Source organism: Talpa occidentalis, unplaced genomic scaffold (genome assembly GCF_014898055.3).
Source record: "Talpa occidentalis isolate TD23 unplaced genomic scaffold, MPIMG_talOcc4v2.1 talOcc4.17, whole genome shotgun sequence".
Taxonomy (NCBI): Eukaryota; Metazoa; Chordata; class Mammalia; order Eulipotyphla; family Talpidae; genus Talpa; species Talpa occidentalis.
In genome coordinates, this window is record NW_023601754.1 from 45,041,979 (window position 1) to 45,062,124 (window position 20,146).

The 20,146-nt window shown below is 51.9% G+C and overlaps 1 protein-coding gene across 4 annotated transcripts; it reads right to left on the reverse strand.

Annotated features, from left to right (window-relative positions):
* Positions 1-4,520: 4,520 nt before the first annotated feature.
* On the reverse strand, positions 4,521-20,004 carry AP2S1 (adaptor related protein complex 2 subunit sigma 1). 4 transcript variants are annotated; one of them, XM_054697262.1, is made up of 5 exons: positions 19,982-20,004; positions 9,413-9,562; positions 5,622-5,735; positions 5,018-5,077; positions 4,521-4,877 (listed from the first exon to the last, which is right to left on the reverse strand). In XM_054697262.1, exons 2-5 carry the CDS (start codon positions 9,503-9,505, stop codon positions 4,776-4,778), a joined length of 369 nt encoding a protein of 122 aa, XP_054553237.1. In that variant the 5' UTR covers positions 9,506-9,562; positions 19,982-20,004; the 3' UTR covers positions 4,521-4,775. The 4 variants fall into 4 exon arrangements, with proteins under 4 accessions (XP_054553237.1, XP_037372742.1, XP_054553235.1 ...); XM_037516845.2 differs by lacking the exon at positions 19,982-20,004 and adding an exon at positions 13,070-13,184; XM_054697260.1 differs by lacking the exon at positions 19,982-20,004 and adding an exon at positions 13,003-13,026.
* Between the last annotated feature and the right edge of the window lie 142 nt (positions 20,005-20,146).

Sequence of the window (20,146 nt, forward strand, 5' to 3'; positions counted from 1 at the left end):
CCTCTCATATTTGTCCTCAAAATTATCTTGCCTTTTCTTGTAGCTTTATTTACCCACATGTATTCATTTCTGTGCAAAGGGATGTTAAGAGATGAAATTGACTCCATCTTTTGCCCAAAACTCCGTCTTACATAACTTTTACCTTGGGGAAAAACAACTAATAACAACTGGCAAGAACCAGTTTCCAGCCGACCTGACCTTCTTGAAGAACTCTGAAGAAATATATTTATTTTTCTTCTCTCTATAGTAACCAGTTTGATTAAACATCAATGAACTCTAAGAAATATAATCTAGAATCAACCCTAGTTCTTGGTTAATTCTATCTTCTTAGGACTCCCTGGTGGTGCAAGGGGTTAAGCACAGCAGCCTCTGCAGTACGAGTTCGATCCCTGGCTGACCAGGGAGCTACCCACATGGCACAAGAGACCCCTCCAGTCTCGCCCGCTGCTCCCCTCAGCAGTGTATTTCAGTAGATCTGCCTGTTCTTTTCCCCACTCTGTCTCTTGTGAATCCTCTCACCCGCCCCCACAACACTTCTGACCTGTACCCCAGTTCTTGTGTTTTTTTTTTAATTTTTATTTGTTTATGCATACAAGAACTGAGCTACAGGCCAGAGTTGTGGGGGTGGTGGTGAGAGGATTCACCAGAGTGGGGAACAGAATAGGTGGATCGACGGAAATACACTGCTGAGGGGAGACAGAATAAGTCTGCTACGCCATGTGGGCCACCTCCCTGGCCAGGGATCGAACCCACGCGGCAGTGGCTGTGGACAGCCTCATAGGGCTGCATCTTAAGCCCTTGTGCCACCAGGGAGGCCCCAGGAACTGCTATATTTTGGTTAAAGTAACACTCATTTGTTTGTTACTCTGGGCTCAGGTGGGCAGCAGTAACCCTGGACAACTGTTGACGTTAATTTATGATCGCCCCCAGAAGCCTGGTTCCCATGGCCACACGCACCATCGATCTCCTTCCCCGAGTAGCTGCACCCATCACAATGTTCTCATAACTGAAAGTTTGTTTTGTCAGCTGAGTGTGGGGTGGGGTACAGCTTTACATTTCAACATCCATAGACTAGACTTTTACCACCTCCAAAAGTCTAGTTTCCCTCCACCATGGGGACAACTGACGCCCTTTACCCCTCCTCCCTGCTGGGGACTGTCTCACTTTGCTGGGGGGGGAAGGGCAGGGGGTTGTCTTTGTTTTTTTAAAGGTTTTTATTTATTTACACAAGCACTGGGTACAGTCAGAAGCGCGGGAGGGTGAGAGGATTCACCAGAGCCAGAGCAGGGAGCAGAGCAGGCAGAAGGACCGAAGTACACTGCTGAGGGGAGCAGCGGGCGGCAGGAGAGGTCTGCGCGCCATGTGGGACCCTCCTCCAGTGGCCGGGGAGCAGCAGGGGATCGAACCGGCGCCGCAGAGGCTGCGGACAGGTTCGCAGCCCAGCGCTCAACCGCTGCGCCACCCGGGAGGCCCACGGGGTTATCTTTTAAAGTGACAATATTTGTCGCGCAACCAACCCATCCCGGGTGGGTCCATTACCGGTTCTAGCAGGTGTTGGTGTCTTCACGCTCTCCGCTTTTCGCCGTCGCCGTACTCCGTCGCGCTCTGCCACGCCACTCCACTCCTCCGCCCTCGGCGCCGCACCACACTGCACTGCGCTGAGCTGCGCTACGCCACGCCACGCCACCCACCCACGCACGCCACGCCACCCACCCACGCACGCCACGCCACCCACACACGCACACCACGCACGCCACGTCACACGGCACCACGCCGTTTGGCTGAGTGCGCATGCGCAGTGGGAGGGCGGCAAAGCCTGACGCTTTTCCCCGCTGCTTACCCCACAGTATAGCAACACATTTTATGCTGATGGAAATGGAGGGGGAAGTGCAAAGATGCCGGAAAAGGTGGGGGGGGGGTATCCTGGCACAGGAGGTGGCGCTGGCTCATTCCCAGGAGGGGCTGGGAAGGGCACTGAGGCAGGAAGGGGATGGGGTGGTCAAGGAAGCGCTGGGTAGTGCCTTCTCCCGCGGCTTCAGTCTTCTCGGTGACACGGGAAGCCAGGCCGCTGGCTGGGAGGGGGAAAGGTGGCAGCCGCACCCCTGAACCCCATCCTCCAGACCCTAGTGGTTGCTGGAGTCAGGTGGAGCCCACCGGCTTCTTGTCTCGCACATCTCGATCCAGGCCTCTGCCCGTGGGCACCCGCTGGTTTCCAGGCCCTGGCTATTGTCATAAACGCTGCAATAAACACTGTGGCGTGTATAATTTTTGTTGGTCATTTCATATCCCTTGGGTGGGTGCCAAGAATGAGGTTGCTGAGTCGCTGGGTTTTCGCAGTTTTGTTTTTTTTTTTCTTTAAGGTAAATCCGGGTCACTTGAAAACTGCCCCACCAGTTTACAATCCCAGCACCAGCGTGTTAAGTTCCTCTTACCCCACACCCTCTCCAGCCCTGGTGGCCGGGGTTTTTTCAACATGTACCATTCTCTGAGTCTGCTTTTGGAAATGTCCAGTATAGACACATCCAGAGAGACAGGAAGTAGGTCAGGGGTTGCCTGGGGTTGGGGGGAGGGCAGGAGCGATGAGAGCTGTAGGGTTCAGGTGTGTTTTGTTTGTTTTGTGTTTTGAAAGGACTGGTTTATAGGGAAAACGGGAAAACGGTTCCTGCACCGACACAGGCTGGCCGTTTCCGACAAGAACTGCTCAGGGTTCCCCTGAAAGGGAGGAATATATTTTCAGGGGCCTCCCCTGGTGGCGCAGGCGGTTGAGCGCCACACTGTGAAGCTGTCCGCAGCCTCTGCAGCGCCAGTTCGATCCCGGCTGGGCGGCAAGGAGCCCACATGGCGAGACAGACCTCTCCTGTCTTGCCCACTGCTCCCCTCAGCAGTGTATTTCAGTCAGTCTGCCTGATCTGTTCCCCGCTCTATCACTGGTGAATCCTCTCACCTTCCTGCACATCTGGCCTGTGCCCCAGTTCTTGTATAAATAAATACATAAATCTTTAAAAAAAAAAAAGAAAGAAAATATTTTCAGATGGTGATGCTGGTTAACACAACCATGAACATAGTTAAAACCATGAATGGCACCCTAAACGAGCAGGTTGTCTAGGATAAGAGCTCTACTTCAATAAAGCTGCTACTACCCTCCCCAAACCCTGCAAACACAAAAGCCCTCCCCACAGCCCTGGACTCACAGCAAAAACCCAGCAGCTGGCTGACCCTGTGTGACACCCCCCCGACCCTGCAGGCCCACATTTTTTTTTTTCTTTAAAGATTTATCCACTTAGGGTCTCGCTGGTGGCGCAAGGGGTTATTCGCAGTCACTGAAGCACAAGTTCCATCCCCAGCCAGGGAGCTACCCACATGGCACAGCATACTCTCCTGTCTCGCCAGCTGCTCCTCTCAGGAGTGTATTTCAGTCAGTCTGTCTATTTTGTTCCCTACTCTGTCTCTGGTGAAGCTTTTCACACACACCCCCACCTCTGGCCTGTACCCCAGTTCTTGTATGCATAAATAAATAAATCTTTTAAAAAAAGATTTATCCATTTATACAAGCACTGGGGTACAAGCCAGAGATGGGGGAGGGTGAGAGAACTCTCTAGAGACAGAGAAAGGAGCAGAACAGGCAGAAGGACCAAATACACTGCTGAGGGGAGCAGCGGGTGAGACAGGAGAGGTCTGCCGCACCATGTGGAATCTCCCTTGCCAGCCGGGAATCAAACTGGCACTACAGAGGCTGTGGACAGCTTCACAGCGCTGCGCTCAATCTGCTGTGCCAACTGGGAGGCCAGACGTACACAAATTTTGAGCACATCACCTCCACTCTCCCTTTTGCCCCCCTCCCAGCTGGCCTCCTCCCATGTTCTGCCTCAGGGCTTTTGCATTTGCTGTTTCATCTGCTTGCAAGACCCTTCCCCTATAATCTCCCAGGTTCATCCCTCACCTCGAGTCTCAGCTCAGAGGCCATCTCCTCCGAGAGGCCTCCCTGGTCATCTGAAATAGCAGGGGGCTGCTGCCAGGCGTCTCTCCCCACTTGCTCTGCTTGATCTGCCCCCAGTCCTCCCCGTCTATGCGTTCGTGGACAGGGGCCTGTCTATGCGTTGCCCTGTGATCCACAGGAGAATGTGAGGTCCTGGGGCACAGGGTACGTGCTCACTGCCTTATCCTGGTGCTAAAATGGGACTGGCAGAGCAGGTGCCCAAAATAACTTGCTCACTATACAAAGAAGCAAATGCTGTCTGCAACACCCCCCCCCTGAGCCTTGGGTCCACAGGCCTCTGGTCACCTTTTCCAGATGACTCAGTATCGCATACTCTATTGGGTTGACAGAGGCTCCCCCTGCTGCCCCTGAAACATATATTCAGGCTCATGGGCCCTCTGTCAGCAGAGGCAGGTATAAAGCGCACCTGGGGCTCTGCCTGGCTTAGCACAATGTAGCGTGTTTGTTGACTGACTGACTGATAGACATGTGCAGGGAGACATACATGCCTGTGGTTCCCAGGCAAGGACTCAAAGACACATGGCCAGGCAGGACCACAGGTTTATTGGGGGCTCTGCACACACACACACACAGCATCACACGACAATGGCACGGTTACTCGTCACACACGGGGTGGCCTCTGCCCACGGCTGGGACCCAGAGGCAGGGGGTGCAGTCTCCTCCCTTGTGGCCCAGACCCAGCTGGGTCCCTTCCTCCCAGGCAGCTGAGGGAGGGGTTGCTGGGGTGGGCCCAGCCTGGGATGGGGAGCGAGCAGGGCCGGGGGGCGGGGGCAGCGCCTCACTCCAGGGACTGCAGCATCAGCAGCTGCTTCAGCACCTTCGTCTGGCTGGTCTCACGGATCTCGCCTGCCAGGAACATCTCATCCACCACTGTGTAAACCTGAGGGGAGGACAGTCAGGGGGAGACTCCACGGAGACAGGGGGACCTAGGGTGCTTGCTCCGCACCAAGGATACTAGGGGTCAGGAAACAGACAGACCCGAGGCTCTAGGGCCTTGAGGGGTCCCAGCCCCCTCCTTACCTTGTAGAAGTTGAAGACCAGGTCCAGTTCACAGACGTTGTGGAAATACTCATTTAAGACCTAGAGGAGGGAGGCAGAGATGGTCAGAGACACGCAGAGATGGCAGCAAAGGAGACCAGAGAGAGGCCAGGGCGGGAGGGTTGGTGAGGAGGGCAGGGAGAGGTGCCGGGACAGCGATTGGGACAAAGAACATCTTCTGAGATAGCAAAGACAGGGAGAAACTGAGGCGGCGGGAGAGCAGGTGAGCAGGGGGAAGGGAGAGAGAACATGAGACCCAGGGACAGAAGAAGGGAAGGGGAGAGAGACAGAAATGGTGAGAAAGACAGGCAGAGAGGAGTGGAAACACACTTCAGGTGACAACAGAAAAAGATGGGGAAAAAGACAGACCGAGGTACAAGCAGAAAGCGGAACTGAGTGGTGCAGGGGCAGGGAGGCTGGAGTTGGGGTGGACACAGATGGCGTATAAGACAGCAGTGGCTGGCACGGATGCAAAGAGAAACAGGCAGAAAAGACCAGACAGGTGGAGAGAGCGTCCCACCAGAGGAGGGGGGTTGACACGACACCAGGGATGCCCCCACCAGGCCCTGCCCGCCGTCGGGCGCACCTCCACGAAGTTGTGGATGGCCTCCAGGTAGGCCAGGTTGTTGTCGTTGACATCCACGCAGATGCAGAAGTAGAGGCCGGCATAGCGTCGGTAAATGATCTTAAAGTTCCGGAACTGCAAGGATAGAGAGGCCATCAGCCACCTGAGCCACAGCACATACCCAGGACCCAGGGTACTGGGCAGGGCACGGCCAAAATATTAAGTCCTTCCATCCTGTCCTGGCTCCTGAGACCCAGTCCTGGGCCTGTGCCTGTGCTGGAGACACAGACAGGTCCCCTGGGACTCAATGTCCAGTGGGGAAGGAGTGGGCTCATCCGCAGACCTCTCTAGAGTAGGCAGAGTGAGGCTGTGGGGGCCTAGAGAGGGTGGCTAACCCATCCTGGAAGGCCAGGAGGGCTTCCTGGAGGAGGGAGCAACGGAAATCTAACCTGGAGCATGAACAGGAGTGAACTGTGAATGGGCCAGGGTGCTCTGGGCAGAGGGAACAGCCTTGGGAATCCTATAGCTGGAAGGGAGCCTGGAGGTTCACCAGCACCCATCCCACCTTTCTGTGGCTCCCCGTGGCCTCTAGAGGGAGTCAGATCTCTTCATGTGGAACAAAGTCATTCCATAACACCGCCAACACCACAAGTACCTACTGTGTGACAGAATCACACCTATAACCAATCCCAGGCTTGCCCTTACCGAACTGTAAGGCAAATGCTACTCCAGTAACACTGATACATGGCCCAGGGATGATTATGCATAGATTGGGGAGGCCGACTCTAATTTTTTATCCATGTATAAGTGGATAAAGAGATAGATATAGACAAAGACCTGCAAACTGGCTTTTGAAGCACAATCTTTGACCAAAACAAAAAAGAAATCCCAGTTCACACTAGGTGTGCACGCAGCGCCACCTGGTGGCAACAGCAAAAGCCAACCTCTGTCCTCTGATTTTTTAGTCCTTGTTTCCAGGGGGTCCTTTTGATCATTTCCTCCCTTTTTTGCTTTCTAATAGTATTATAACAACGCCTGCACACAACCCATGGGTACACAGCATATGCTAGGATGCATGCGCTACCTTTTTTTAAAAAAACTGATATAGTGATCAAATGTTGGAAGAGCCCTGCTCTGGAAAGAGGGTTCAAGATGGGCTCCCCAGAAGGTGAGGCAACTGGAGAAGCACCAGTTGACTGCCCCGCCGCCTTTGCAGGATCTGACACTGACACCGAGCAGCACTCTTTTTGGATGTCACCCTCCAGGTCTCCTGGCTCTGTCCCTATGCCATTGCTTTACATTTCTGGGCATCAGCGGGGGGGAGGTGGAGCCTGCCCAGACCCTCGTGTCTTATGGGACAGGTCTCTCTGACTCCCCCAGCCACTGGCAGCCGTCCCAGCCCTGAACACGCCAGGTCCTGGGGCCAGGTCTGTCTTCCCACTGGGTTGGGAGCCCCAGGAGGGAAGGTGGGTCTGTCCCTACTGTGTCCCCAGGACTGGACATGCTGTGCCAAGCAGAATATAGCCTCCCCAAAGATGGTCAACTCCTGACACCTGGCACTTGTAACTATGTGATCTTACGTGGTAAAGGGACTCTGAGATGGAGGGATGATGCTGGGTGAGCTGGGCACATGCATTGCCATCTTGAGAATCCTCATGAAGGAAGAGGGAGTGAGGAGAGGGGGTCAGAGAGAAGCTTTCAAGGCCTGGTGCTGGGGCCTTGACGCTGGAGGAGGGGCCACCAGCCAGGAAGTCAGGGGGTCTCAAGAAGTCAGAGAAGCCAGACAACATGTTCTCACCGAGAGCCCCAAAAGGAGCCAGGCCGGTGAGAACTTTGGACACCTGACTTGAGAGCTTAAGACAAACATCTGTGTTGTTTTAAGCCACTAAGTTGGTAGTATAGCTATTAAACCAGCCACAGGAAACTAATGCAGTTGCCAAAGAACACGCATTACTGCTGACTCCCTCTAGAGACCACAGGGAGCCATTTATTTATCTCTGAATAAATGAAAGGAAGGAAGGATGAGTGCCATGGGACTCTTGGTTGGCCGTCTTGCTATTCTAGAAATGCCCCAGGATATTCCTGCCTCAAGACCTTTGCACTTGCTGTTCTGGGGGCCTGGACAATTCCTCTCTTTGATACCATCTCCCTTCACAACTTCAATTCCTTCAGGTCTTCGCTCAAAGGTCAACTTCTCAGTAGAGTCTTCCTGACCCAACTCATTTAATCCTACACATACACACACCCCCACCGCCCGCGGCACACTCCAGCACCTCCGTCCTCCATAGCTGCTTCCTTTCTCCCCAAGATATATGACTTCACCATTGGTCTTTCACTGACTATGTGGTCACCCCCCGCAGGCCAGGGACGTGTGTCGGCGAGGTTCACAGCCATGCCCCCTGCACCTAGGACAGTGCCGGGCACACAACAGCCGATCAGCCTGATCTCTTCCTAGGCCATTCATTGCCTTGGGAATGAAAGGTGGAGACGTCTAGATTAAATGAGATCCAAGGCACGTTGCAACCCAGAGCAAGGAAAGATCCTGCACTGGCTCTGAATGAATAGCCTCGAGGGCCTGGGAGATGATTATATTGACTGGGTAGTCGGGGCCTATTAAGGACATCTGATGACTTTTTATCAGGGCTCAAAGTAATATTGTGAGAGCGTAAAGAAAGGCCTTTCTTTTCTGAGGTGCAGCCTGAAATATTTACAGCTGAAGTGGCATAGAGCCCTGCCGAGACAGCACTCCAGCAAGGGCTGGCCTGTTATTCTAGTCTCTCTACTTCTTTTTTTTTAAAAAAGATTTATTTATTTATGCATACAAGAACTGGGGTACAGGCCAGAGGTATGGAGGGAGAGAGGAGTGGGGAACAGAACAGGCAGACTGACTGAAATATACTGCTAACGGGAGCAGGGGGCAAGTCAGGGGAGGTCTGCTCTGCCATGTGGGTAGCTCCCTGGCTGGGGATCAAACTCGTGCTGCAGTGGCTGCAGATTGCTTCATAGGTTGCATCTCAACCCCTTGCGCCACCAGGTAGGCCCTCTAGTCTCTCTACTTCTGTAAAGAACACCTTGAGTGGGTGGGAGGGAGGCCTTGGGGGGAAATCATGAGACTGAGATGCAGATGTCGATACTTAACACAGGACACCTGACACCGACATCAAGTCACAAAGCGAGGTTACGGTGGTAAGAATGCTAAAAATCAAAGAAAAAGGAAAAATATCTAAAGGAACCAGGCCAAAAAAGGGGGTGAAAAGTAGAGCAAAAAGACAAAATATTAGCAACAATATTAATACTTATTAAATCTGGGTAGGGGTGTGTGACTCGTCCATCTACTTCTCTTTCTCTCTTTTTTTTAAAGATTTATTTATTTTTATGCATACAAGAGCTGGGGTACAGGCCAGAGATGAGGGGGGTAAGAGGATCCACCAGAGGCAGAATGGGGAACAGAACAGGCAGATTGACCGAAACACACTGCTGAGGGGAGCAGCGGGCAAGACAGGAGAGGTCCGCCTCGCCATTGGGGTTTCTCCCTGGCTGGCCAGGGATCGAACTCATGCTGCAGAGGCTGTGGATTGCCTCACAGTGCGGTGCTCAATCCCCTGTGCCACCAGGGAGGCCTATTTACTTCTCTCCTGCTGAGCTAATCCATGTGCATGAAATTTTTCATGGTAAGTACCCCCCAGAAGAAAGGAAAAAAGAAGTGTGAAGGGATGCGGGAAGCAGGGAGGGTTTGAGGGTTATTGCTATTGGAGGTAAGGTGGGAGGGGTGAAAAGAAAGCAGGGTGGGGGTGCTGGTAGTGGGGTGTCACCTCCACAAAGTTGGTGTGCTTGGCATCGCGGACAGTGACCACGGCGTGCACCTCCTCGATCAACTTCTGTTTCTCATCGTCGTCAAACTGCATGTACCACTTGGCCAGGCGCGTCTTACCCGCCCGGTTCTGGATGAGGATGAAGCGGATCTGTGGGCAGCAGGATGCCAGGAAGACAGAGGTGAGGCGAACACTAGCCCGGGGTGTCCAACTGCCCCCCACATCCATCCTGCCTGCTCCCCAGAATGCAGCCTGGCCACCCGCCTGGATCCAGTCCCTTCAATGCCTCAGGGGAATGATTCCACTGACCTACCAACTCTGTGGTCAGCTCTGGGGGCCGAGGGCCCCAGGTTTAGCCAAGGTGGGACATCATGACCTTGGCTGAGCAATTTAACTCACTAAGCCTCGTCTCCCCACTGCCCAAACTGCTCTTAGAAGTCCCTTCTTATTAGAGTGTTTCGGAGGGTAAGCAAGTTAATAAACTTCATTCAGTGGCTGGTGCCTAGCAGGCGCCTGGTGTCAGACTTCTGTGGTCTGAGCTCTAATTTTTCTAATTTTGAAACTGAGCTGTCATTCACATATGAAATTCACTCATTCCCAATGTTGACAACTCAGTGCTCTTGAGTATATTCACCCAATTATGCAAAAATCACTACTCTCTGATTCTAGAATATTTATCTCCCACCCAAGAAATCGCCCCACCCAGCAGCAGATGCCTCCCTCCTCCCAACCCCCGGCAGCCATTTCTGCCAGTACGGATTTGCCTATTCAAGACTTCAGTTTTCATGCATGCTTTCATTTCTCTTGGGGTATACACCTTAGTTGACTGCAGGATTGTATGGTAGCTCTGTGTCTAACTTCTGTCAGGAGCTGCTAAAATGCTTTCCAAAGCATCTGCGGCCCTGTCTTTAGTGTCTTAACTGCTTGGTGCATCTGTTTCCCCACCTGGAAAACAGCACCTCTTACAGGTGTGAGGCATGACCTACACAGGAGCACCCAGGACAGTGCCTGGGTGGGATTATGCTGTCTGTGTCAGCTAATTTAGCATAAGTGATGGGTAGGAAATCTGTTGTTCTGAAAAGTCAAACTAATGTTAATGAATACCAGAACTGCTGGCTGTGTGACTATGGGCAAGCTACTTAGACATTCTAGAACTCAGTTTCCCTGTCTATATAATGGGCATAATGAGGGCACCTCCTTCATAAAACTGCTGAATGGGGGCCTTCCTGGTGGCACAAGGGGTTAAGCACTGCACTATGAAGCAATCCACAGCCTCTGCAGTACAAGTTCAATCCCCGGCTGGCCAGGGAGAAACCCACATGGTGCAGCAGACCGCTCCTGTCTCGCCCACTGCTCCCCTCAGCAGTGTATTTCAGTCAGTCTGCCTGTTCTCTTCGCCACTCTGTCTCTGGTGGATCCTCTCACCCCCAGCATCTCTGGCTTGTACCCCAGCTCTTGTATGCATAAATAAATAAATCTTTAAAAAAAAAAACACTGCTGAATAGGTTAATAAACATAAACAACGTCGTACAGTGATGAGCAAATATTAAATGCCATGGAAATATTCATTATTAGTACTATTACAATTCATGGTCTTTGGATTTTGAAAAACTATGGTCCAAACTATTCACCTAGCGAGGAAGCTTGCCTTTAGGCCTGGTTCTGTTTTTTTAAGATTTATTTTATTTATACAAGAGCTGGGGGTACAGGCCAGAGGTGTGGGAGGGTGACAGGAGTCACCTGAGACAGAGCGGGGAGCAGAACAGGCAGATCTACTGAAATACCCTGCTGAGGGGAGCAGCAGGGAAACCGGAGAGGTCTGCCGCACCATGTGGTTATCTCCCTGGCTGGCTGGGAATCGAACCCATGCTACAGAGGCTGCGGACAGCTTCACAGCGCTGCGCTCTACCTGCTGTGCCACTGGGGAGGCCTTGGGGCTGGTTCTGTTTGAGACAGGAATGCACGGGCCCATTTTATAGATCATGAAACTGAGGCTCAGAGAAAAGGAGTCTCACAGCCAGAAAGCAGAGTTGGGAATCCAGCAGCTTTGTCTGCTGGAAGCCTCCACCCTTTCATGGGTGTCCACTCTCCTTCCTGAGCCTCATTCCTCACATACTCTTTCCCCCTCCCCCCACCAATCAAGCAAAGCAGAACAGGATATTTCACTCCCTTCCAAGAACCCCTTCTGCTGAGCCAGGGAAAACCACTTCCTATGAGGACAAGGGTCCTGGGCAGGAAGGGAAAGGGTAAGAGGTGGTGGTGGGGGACCCACAGCAGGCAGCCACAGTCAAGGGGCTTGAGTCAGGGGTACTTGAGGTACACAGGGAGGAGAGCTAGAAGCAAGCCTACAGAGCTGAGGGAGAGCTCTGCCTCTTACACTCAAATTCTTTCCTACACCTCTTCCTATTTCTCCTTCCAATGAGAATCTCTCCACCTCAGGGGACCCCCCACCCGGAGAAGTTCCTTCCCTACTGCAGCCTCAACCTTCTGATGTCCCCCAATTTGGTCTTTTTCCAAACCCCCACACTGGAGGTGTTTCCTTTCTACTTCACTTTCAAGTCCCTCTTGGCTCTCAGTAGGCCTTTTACTTTTTTTTAAAAAAAGATTTATTTATTTATGCATACAAGAGCTGGGGTACAGGCCAGAGATGCGGGGAGGTGAGAGTATTCAGCAGAGATAGAGTGTGGAGCAGAACAGGCAGATCTTCTGTAGGCCTTTTACCAAGGACATTGCTTTTCTGACTCAATGGCCTACTAGCCTATTCCAAAAGTCACATCTTGCCTCCAAAGATTCTGGTTCTTGGGGAGACTACTCCAGCGTTCTGACACCCTCTCCCGTTCATCTCTTTTCCCAGTCCCCTGCCCAAAGAACCCTTCCTAATGGTCCAAACTTCACCAGGGGGTGAGGGGAGCCAAACCAAAATCCAGTCCTTAGCTCCAAAAGCCTCCTTCTCAACTCTCACACCTCTGTGCCTCCACCTTACCCAGCAAAACCCCCTTTTTGAAAGACCTGTCTCATTGATCTTCAGTCATGTCTAGTATCCACTCCCTACCTCCAATTCTTCTCCCCTTTTACAACACACTTTCCATTCCCCAGTTGCCTACTTCCAATGCCCACTGCCCACTGTCTCTTCCTCTTGAGACTCTCTCACCAGCAATATCCCGCCCCCTCAATATCAAGACCCCCTCTCTGCCCTCAATGACAGCTGCTAGCCTTTAGAGATCCCTTCTCTCTGGCCCCAAAGTCTCCCACTCTCCTCCTGCCACACGCCCGAAGAGCCCTAGGCTTCGGACACCCCTTCCCATCTCCAATTCCTTCTTCCCACCTCCTTCTAGACCCTGCCTCGCGAGTTGCTTCTATTTCAAACCCCTCCAGTCATCTCCAATGTCTCCCACCCGCCCAACCTACTCCCTTTAGCACCTGATCTCTAATGTCTCCCGCCCTCGAGACCCCGGGCGACCGCCCGCGCCCAGAATTACCACCGCCCAGTTCCTCCCTTCCCGGCCTTTGATCGGCCCCAATCCCGAGAGCCCGTGCCCGGCCCAGACCAACGCACCGCAGCGGGGGGGGGAGGGTTGTGAGTACCCTACCGAGTCTCAGGTATATGCACTTGAACCCACCCGCCGCCCGTCCCCGGTGTGGGAGCGCCCCCGTTACCATGGCGACCCCTGTCCGGACCCCAGCGGCCCCGGTCCCACGGCTACTGGGCGGCTCCCGCTCTGGCAGCAGTTGGGGGACCCAGGCCTAGAACGGACTTCCGGCAGAAGAAGAGGCCGGCCCTGTCGCGCAAAGCCGCCTGGGATTTGTAGTCTAGAAAAAGGGTTCGTTCGTTTGGATGACTATCCCGGGGAAAAGGGCGGGTCCGACTTCCCAACGTGCTGTGCGATTGTCTTTTTCTTACCACAAATTTCAGACTCCGAATGCATGCTGGGAGTTGTGGGTAAATGCCTCTTCCGTGGAATACAATTCCCGAAATGCTTGGCACGCAGCATGGTGGGCGTTGCATTCTGGGAAATGTAGTTTCTAGTTACCCTACCCGCCCTTTTAAGGCCAGATGCTGGGAATAGTAGTTTTTAATAGGAAACTGCTGGGGAATCTAGAGGTCTAACTATGTTTTTGTGCTCCGTGCTTTTCTGTAAAATTCGTTCATCGTTTCCCTGTGAGAGACGGAGTGGCTTAAGAGCATGAATTTGGGCGCCAGAACTGTGAGCAAATCCTGAAGTTGCATTTCCTAGCTGTGTGACTTTGGTCAGTAATTTCACCCCTTTACTCAATTACCCTATCTGTAAAATAGAAATGATCAAAGGGTTACCTCGGTAGCATTTTTTAATGCTTCTCTAAGCTTCCAAAGTACTTAGTACAGTACTTGACACACAGTAAGCGCCCAATAAATATTAGTTAACGTTATGAATTTTCATCGCTAAAACAGAGGTAAATTTGTTTTCTTTCAGTGACTCAGATACATCGAGGGCTTTCCTACCTTTCCCTATCTATTCTTTTTTTAAAATAAATCTTAATAACCTTTATTTTATTTTTTAAAAAGATTTATTTATTTATTTATACAAGTACTGGGTACGGTCAGAAGCACAGGAGGGTGAGAAGATTCACCAGAGACAGAGCAGGAACAGAACAGGTAGACAGAGGACACTGCTGAGGGGAGCAGGGGGTGCAGCAGGAGAGGTCTGCACGCCATGTGGGACCCTCGCTGGTGGCCAGGGATTGAACTGGCGCTCCAGGGGCTGCGGGCAGCTTCGCAACCCAACTCTAAACCCCTGCGCCACCAGGGAGGCCCTCCTCATCTATTCTAGGGCTGTCCTCTTATTTACCTTTAGCTTAACCACTGCCTTCTTTAGAGGACTCTACCTACAAAGGTCCCTCTCCTGAGCACCCAAATTCTTGGATTTTGGATTTTAAAAAAAGCTGTTAGTTGGGGCCTCCCTAGTGGCACAAGGGGTTAAGGACAGCACTGTGGGGCCGTCTGCGGCCTCTGTGGCACCTGTTTGACCCCGGGTCAGGAGGGGAGCAGCCCACGTGGCGTGGGCTGCTCTCCTATCTTGCCTGCTGCTCCCCTCAGCCTTCTGTTTGGGTCAGTCCATCTGTTTTGCTCCAGGCTCTGTCTCTGGTGAGTCCTCTCACACACCCACCACCTCTGGACTGTGCCCCAGTTCTTGTATGCATAAATAAATAAATCTTTTAAAAAAAGGCTGTTCGTTGGATTTTTATGACAACTTTTTTTTAAGTTTTATTTATTTATTTATTTATACATGCACCGGGTACAGTCAGAAGTGCAGGAGAGAGAATTCACCAGAGCCAGAGCGGGGAGCAGAACAGACAGACTGACGAAATGCACTGCTGAGAGGAGCAGCAGACGGCAGAAGAGGTTTGCACGCCATGTGGGACTCTCACCCGGTGGCCGGGGATCAAACTGGTGCTGCAGAGTCTGTGAGCAGCTTTGCAACCCAGCGCTCAACCGCTGCGCCACCGAGGAGGTCCTTTATGACAACTTTTAATGAATTTAGTTGGTGTGTGTATGAGCGTGTATTATCTACATCTGCTATTAGGTGGCAAAATGTTGAGGGCAGGAACCTTGTCTACTAATTATATCTACATCGAGAACAGGGTGGCAACTAGTAAGTGCTCAATAAATGCATTATTACTTATACTGAGAGGAGATGTGTCCTAATGAAAATACAAAATACCATACAACAATTTAAATTAAAAGTGTAGGTCCTTGCCTGGTGGCGCAGTGGTTGAGCGCTGGGCGCGAAGCTGCCCGCAGCCTCTGCAGGGCTGGTTCGATCCCCAGCTCCCCGTGAGGGTCCCACATGGCACGCAGACCTCTCCTGCTGCCCGCTGCTCCCCTCAGCAGTGTATTTCTTCGTCAGTCTGCCTGTTCTATTCCCTGCTCTGGCTCTGGTGAATTCTCTCACCCTCCCTCGCTTCTCACTGTACCCAGAGCTTGTATAAATAAATAAATAAATCTTAAAAATAAATAAATAAAATGAAATTTAAAAAATAAATAAATTAAAAGTGTAGCATTGGCAGAAGAGCCAACATACTATGAATGATTGCAATGGCACAAAACAGCAGCAAATTTACAGACAGAAAGTAAAGTACAGATTACAAGGGCTAGGGCATTAGGGGAAAGCAGAAAGGGGATTTATTGTTCAATGGATACTGCCCTTCAGTTTGGGATAATTAAAAGTGGTAATGGTTGTAAAACAGTTTGAATATACTTAATGCCACTGAGCTGTGACCTAAAAGTGGTTAAAATGTGAAATTTTATGTTCCTTGTCTTTGAGCACCATAATAAGTTACATAATTTATGTTTTAAAAATTTCACAATTCAGGGCCTCCCCGGTGGCGCAGCGGTTGAGCGCTGGGTTGCGAAGCTGCCCGCAGCCTCTGCAGTGCCGGTTCGATCCCCGGCTGCTCCCCGGCCACCGGAGGAGGGTCCCGCATGGCGCGCAGACCTCTCCTGCCGCCCGCTGCTCCCCTCAGCAGTGTACTTAGGTCCTTCTGCCTGCTCTGCTCCCCGCTCTGGCTCTGGTGAATTCTCTCACCCTCCCGTGCTTCTGACTCTACCCAGTGCTTCTATAAATAAATAAATAAATAAATCTTAAAAAAAAAAAAAAAAATTTCACAATTCAGTCACAACTATGACTAATATAGTTTTGTTATGTTTCAGGCATCTTTCTGTGCAATTCACTTATGGAAATCTCAAAAAAACCCTGTGAGGTAGGTTGTCATAGTAACAATTCTGTTTTATAGATACTCATCTGCAGAGTAATTTGCCCAAGGTCACTGAGCTTGTGAATAGTGGGGCTCAGATTCTAGTCCCATCACATCCGCTCAAGAGTCAGTGTCTCTGGCCACTGCACCGTGCTGCGTTCATGTTAAGTGTATAGAGAGATCTGGAATGAAACACATTTCTGGACAGCCAAGTGGGATGGAGTCGAGCTGTCTGAGGAGATGGCATCTTATCTTGAGTATTTAAGATGTTTGCAAGGACAAAGAAGTCATGTGTTACTGTGTAATTAAAAGGAAAGGAAAGAGACAGTACTATCAAGCTATCACCAGCCACTTCCAGCCACTGCAGCATGAGTTCGATCCCTGGCCAGGGAGCTAATCCACATGGCACAGCAGACCTTTGCTGTTGCGTCCACTGCTCCCCTCAGCAGTGTATTTCAGTTAGTCTGCCTGTTCTGCTCCCCACACTCTGTTGAATTCTCTCACCCCCTGCACCTCTGGCCTACACCCCAGTTCTTGCATGCGTAAAGGAAATATTTAATACAAAGGAAAGATGGGCAAAAGATTTGAATAAGCATTTCAGAAAAGACACTATTTAAAGAGTGTGTAAATATGAAATGTATATGTTATGTAAAAAGATGCTCAGACTCTTTGTGATTAATCACTGGGGAAAGACAAATTAAGATCACAATGGGATACCACTACACAGCCACTAGAATGGCCCAAATGAAAAAGATGGACAACATCAGTGTTTGGGAAAACATGGAGCTGCTGGAATTCTTATAACTGACTCCAGGGATGTAAGTGGGCATTCACTTTGGGAAACTGTACATACCTAACAGAAAGGAGGACATTTGTTTACCAAAAGACAGGTTCTGGACTGTTCATCACAGTGCTATTCATAATAGCCAAAACGTGGAAACTGCTCAGATGCTCACCAACAGTAGAATGAATCATCCTACTGAATATAGACTAGGGTATTGTAGGATGGTTTCTACATCGTGGTAGAAATACACTCAGAAACACACGTAGAATTCACTCAGCACGGAGGAAAAGCGATTTACATATACACGTAATAACGTGGGTGACTCTAGCAATGTTCATCGAAAGAAATCACTGTGTAATTCCATTGATATAAAGAATAAAAACGGACACAATTAATCTGTGGTCATAGAAATCAGGATGGAGGCACTCCTTGTGGGGAGGGGTGGGCAGTGACTGGAAGGGGATACCAGGGGCCTTCTGAGACATTTGTCAGAGTGTCTTTCTTAGTCTGGGTGCTGACTGGTTACAGGGGTGTGTTCTTTTTGTGACTATTTATCAAGTTGCAAACTTGTTACTTGTGCCCTCCTAGGTACGCATGCTACATTTCGATTTTAATATTTATAGAAAAAATATTTATAGATATTGAGACGTTCATCATCCATCCTTTCTTTTGTGCGCGCCCACAACCTGTCTAGCTCTGGCCAGGCGCTGGGCTTAGGCAGAGAATCCGAGCATCCCCGCCTCCCGCTCCGTCTTCGCGATTGGCTCCCCTTCCAGCCAATGGCGGAAGAGTTCACGGCTCCTTGGCAACCTAGCTGCAGCTTCCTCTGCTCGGCTTGTAGGCGGCGCTGTGAGCTTGCGGACTCGGCGGTCAAGTCCGTACCTGGTCCCCACCCTCTCTCTGATTCTTTCTGACTCTGCGGAATGGACAATGTACTCCAGCATCTCCATCCTCTTTGCAAAAGACTTTTGTGATGTTTTCTGCCTGTGCATCTCTCCCACCCGGGCCCAGATCCCCAGTCCTGCCCACTTAACTACCCTGGCTCTTTGGTTGGGGTGACCTCCAGTCCTGGCCATGCAGGCCCCGAGGCGATGCTGGGAAATCCTGACAGCGACCCAGGTCGGGCAGTCGGCATTTCTTACTGTGGTCGGCTAATTGTTTACTCGGTTGTTTATTTATCCTGCTGCGAAAGCTAGAAGGCTAGCCGGGTGCGCGGGGGGGGGGGGGGGGGGGGGGGGGCGGCTGCCCTCAGGGAAGCCTGCTTCCTGTGGTTGCCTTGCTCAGCTAATACCCATCTTCTTGCGCACTGGAAAGAACAGCAGAACTAGGAAAGTCCTCCTTGATGATTCCAAATTCAACAACAGCGGGAGCCACCACCCCCTGTCCTCATGGGGCTCACAGTTGGAAGGAGAAAAAGACATGCACCAGACAAGGATGATCCGAGGAGATAAGGGCTTGCAGGGAGGACCCAAAGAGAGAGCCCAGAGGGGACGCCTGTGAGAGCTTGTGAGAGCCCAGAGGGGACGCCTGACCCAGGCTGGCAGATCAGGTAGGGCTTCCTGGAAGAGGGGCCATCTGAGCTAACATCTGAAAGGAGTTAGTCATTTGATAAAGACTGTATCTTTTTGGCTACCATGTCCCCAGTGCCCGCCTTTCCTTTTGTTCGGCAATGGATTCATTCATTTATTCATGAACAAGTATTTATTATGGGCCATTTACCAGAAGGAGGAACTACCGAGAGAGGGCCCCTGCCTTCAAAGGGCTCACACACAAAATGGTGATACAGAATTTCAAGTCCTGATGGAGTGCTAGGGAGAAGTATTAGGGGTGTAGGTATCTGACCCCAGTTGTCTGGGTTTAAATTTCAAATCTGCCTCTTAGTGGTGTAACCTCTGTGCCTCAGTGACCTCAAAATCACATACAAAGTAAGAGTTTGCAGTGGCAGCCTCAAGAAAACCTGGCCCACACACCTATTTGGCCTCAAAGCTTAGAATAAACTTTAGGATAAAACCCAGTAACATCTAAAAACCAGACTTCATTCAGTGTAAGTGCTAAATTAAAAGTCAATGGAAACGAGCCAGATCAGGAGTCAGATATTATAATGAAATGTTCTGAAACTTGAGCACATGTAATTTTATTAATGCTTACAAACAGTAGGGCATTATTTTCAGCGTTTTGCAAATACAACTCGTTTAGTTCTCACAGCAACCGTCAACGAGAGGTTCCATTTTATAGAGGAAGAGACTGAGGAAAATAAATTCAAAATGTAATCGGAAAAGTTGTGTTTTTTTTTTTTCATGCATTCCAAAAATACTGACTCGGCGCCCGGAAGGCTCATCTTCCAGGGTCCGTGCTTCCGGAGGCGCCCCAGAGGAACGCAAGGGTTTACAGCAGGGCGCCTTCCCATCGCTACTACCATCCCTTCGGGCGCCCGAATTGACAGCTGGTTTGCGGCCCTTTCACGATGCTGACTAGGAGCCCAGGGGTGCCCGCAGGCCCAGGCCCCCGGCCCTCCCTCTGGAATCCGGCGATCACAGCGTGAAGAGCAAATGGTCTCACGGGGCCGGGTGCCCAGATTTTCTTCAGCGCCCCGGGAAAGAGCACGCGCTGCCCGGCCCCGCCCCTCCTTCCGGAACGACGCATTGCGAGCCTCGGATTGGGCAGGGGCGGACCCCGCCCCCTCGCGTCCCCCAATCAAGTCCCCCAAAGGGAGCGCTCCCGCCCCCTCAGTCCCGTCCCACTGCCTCGCGTCACGTCGCTCCCTCTCTCCTCCTCCGTTATCCCGGCGGGCGCGGCGGGCGCGGCAAACCCACCTCCCCTAACCTCCTATTGGAGGACCAGGTCCCGCGCGAGCGGGATCGCGCCCTGCGCCTCCGCCCCCAAAGCCGGACCACGCCGCTCCCCTCCGGCTTTCTCGAGAGTCGGCGCGAGGAGGGAGAGTGTCTGCCTCAGGCGCGCGCAGGGCCGCGCGCACCGCCCGCAGGCCACGCCCTCTCCTCGCGGCCGTGACCGCGGCGGCTGCCGGCCCCCCGCGCACGCGCACGCGCACTTGCCCGTTCCAGTCCGTGTGCCGGTCTCGGCTCTCCTCACGCCGGGTTTCGCGCCGCAGCCACCCCGGGAGCCGCAGCTCCTTGGGGCGCACGCGCACTGCGCCCTCGGTGCCCGTTCCCAGCCCCCGGCCGCGGCAGTGGCGGGGCGCCCCTCGGCCGCGCACGCGC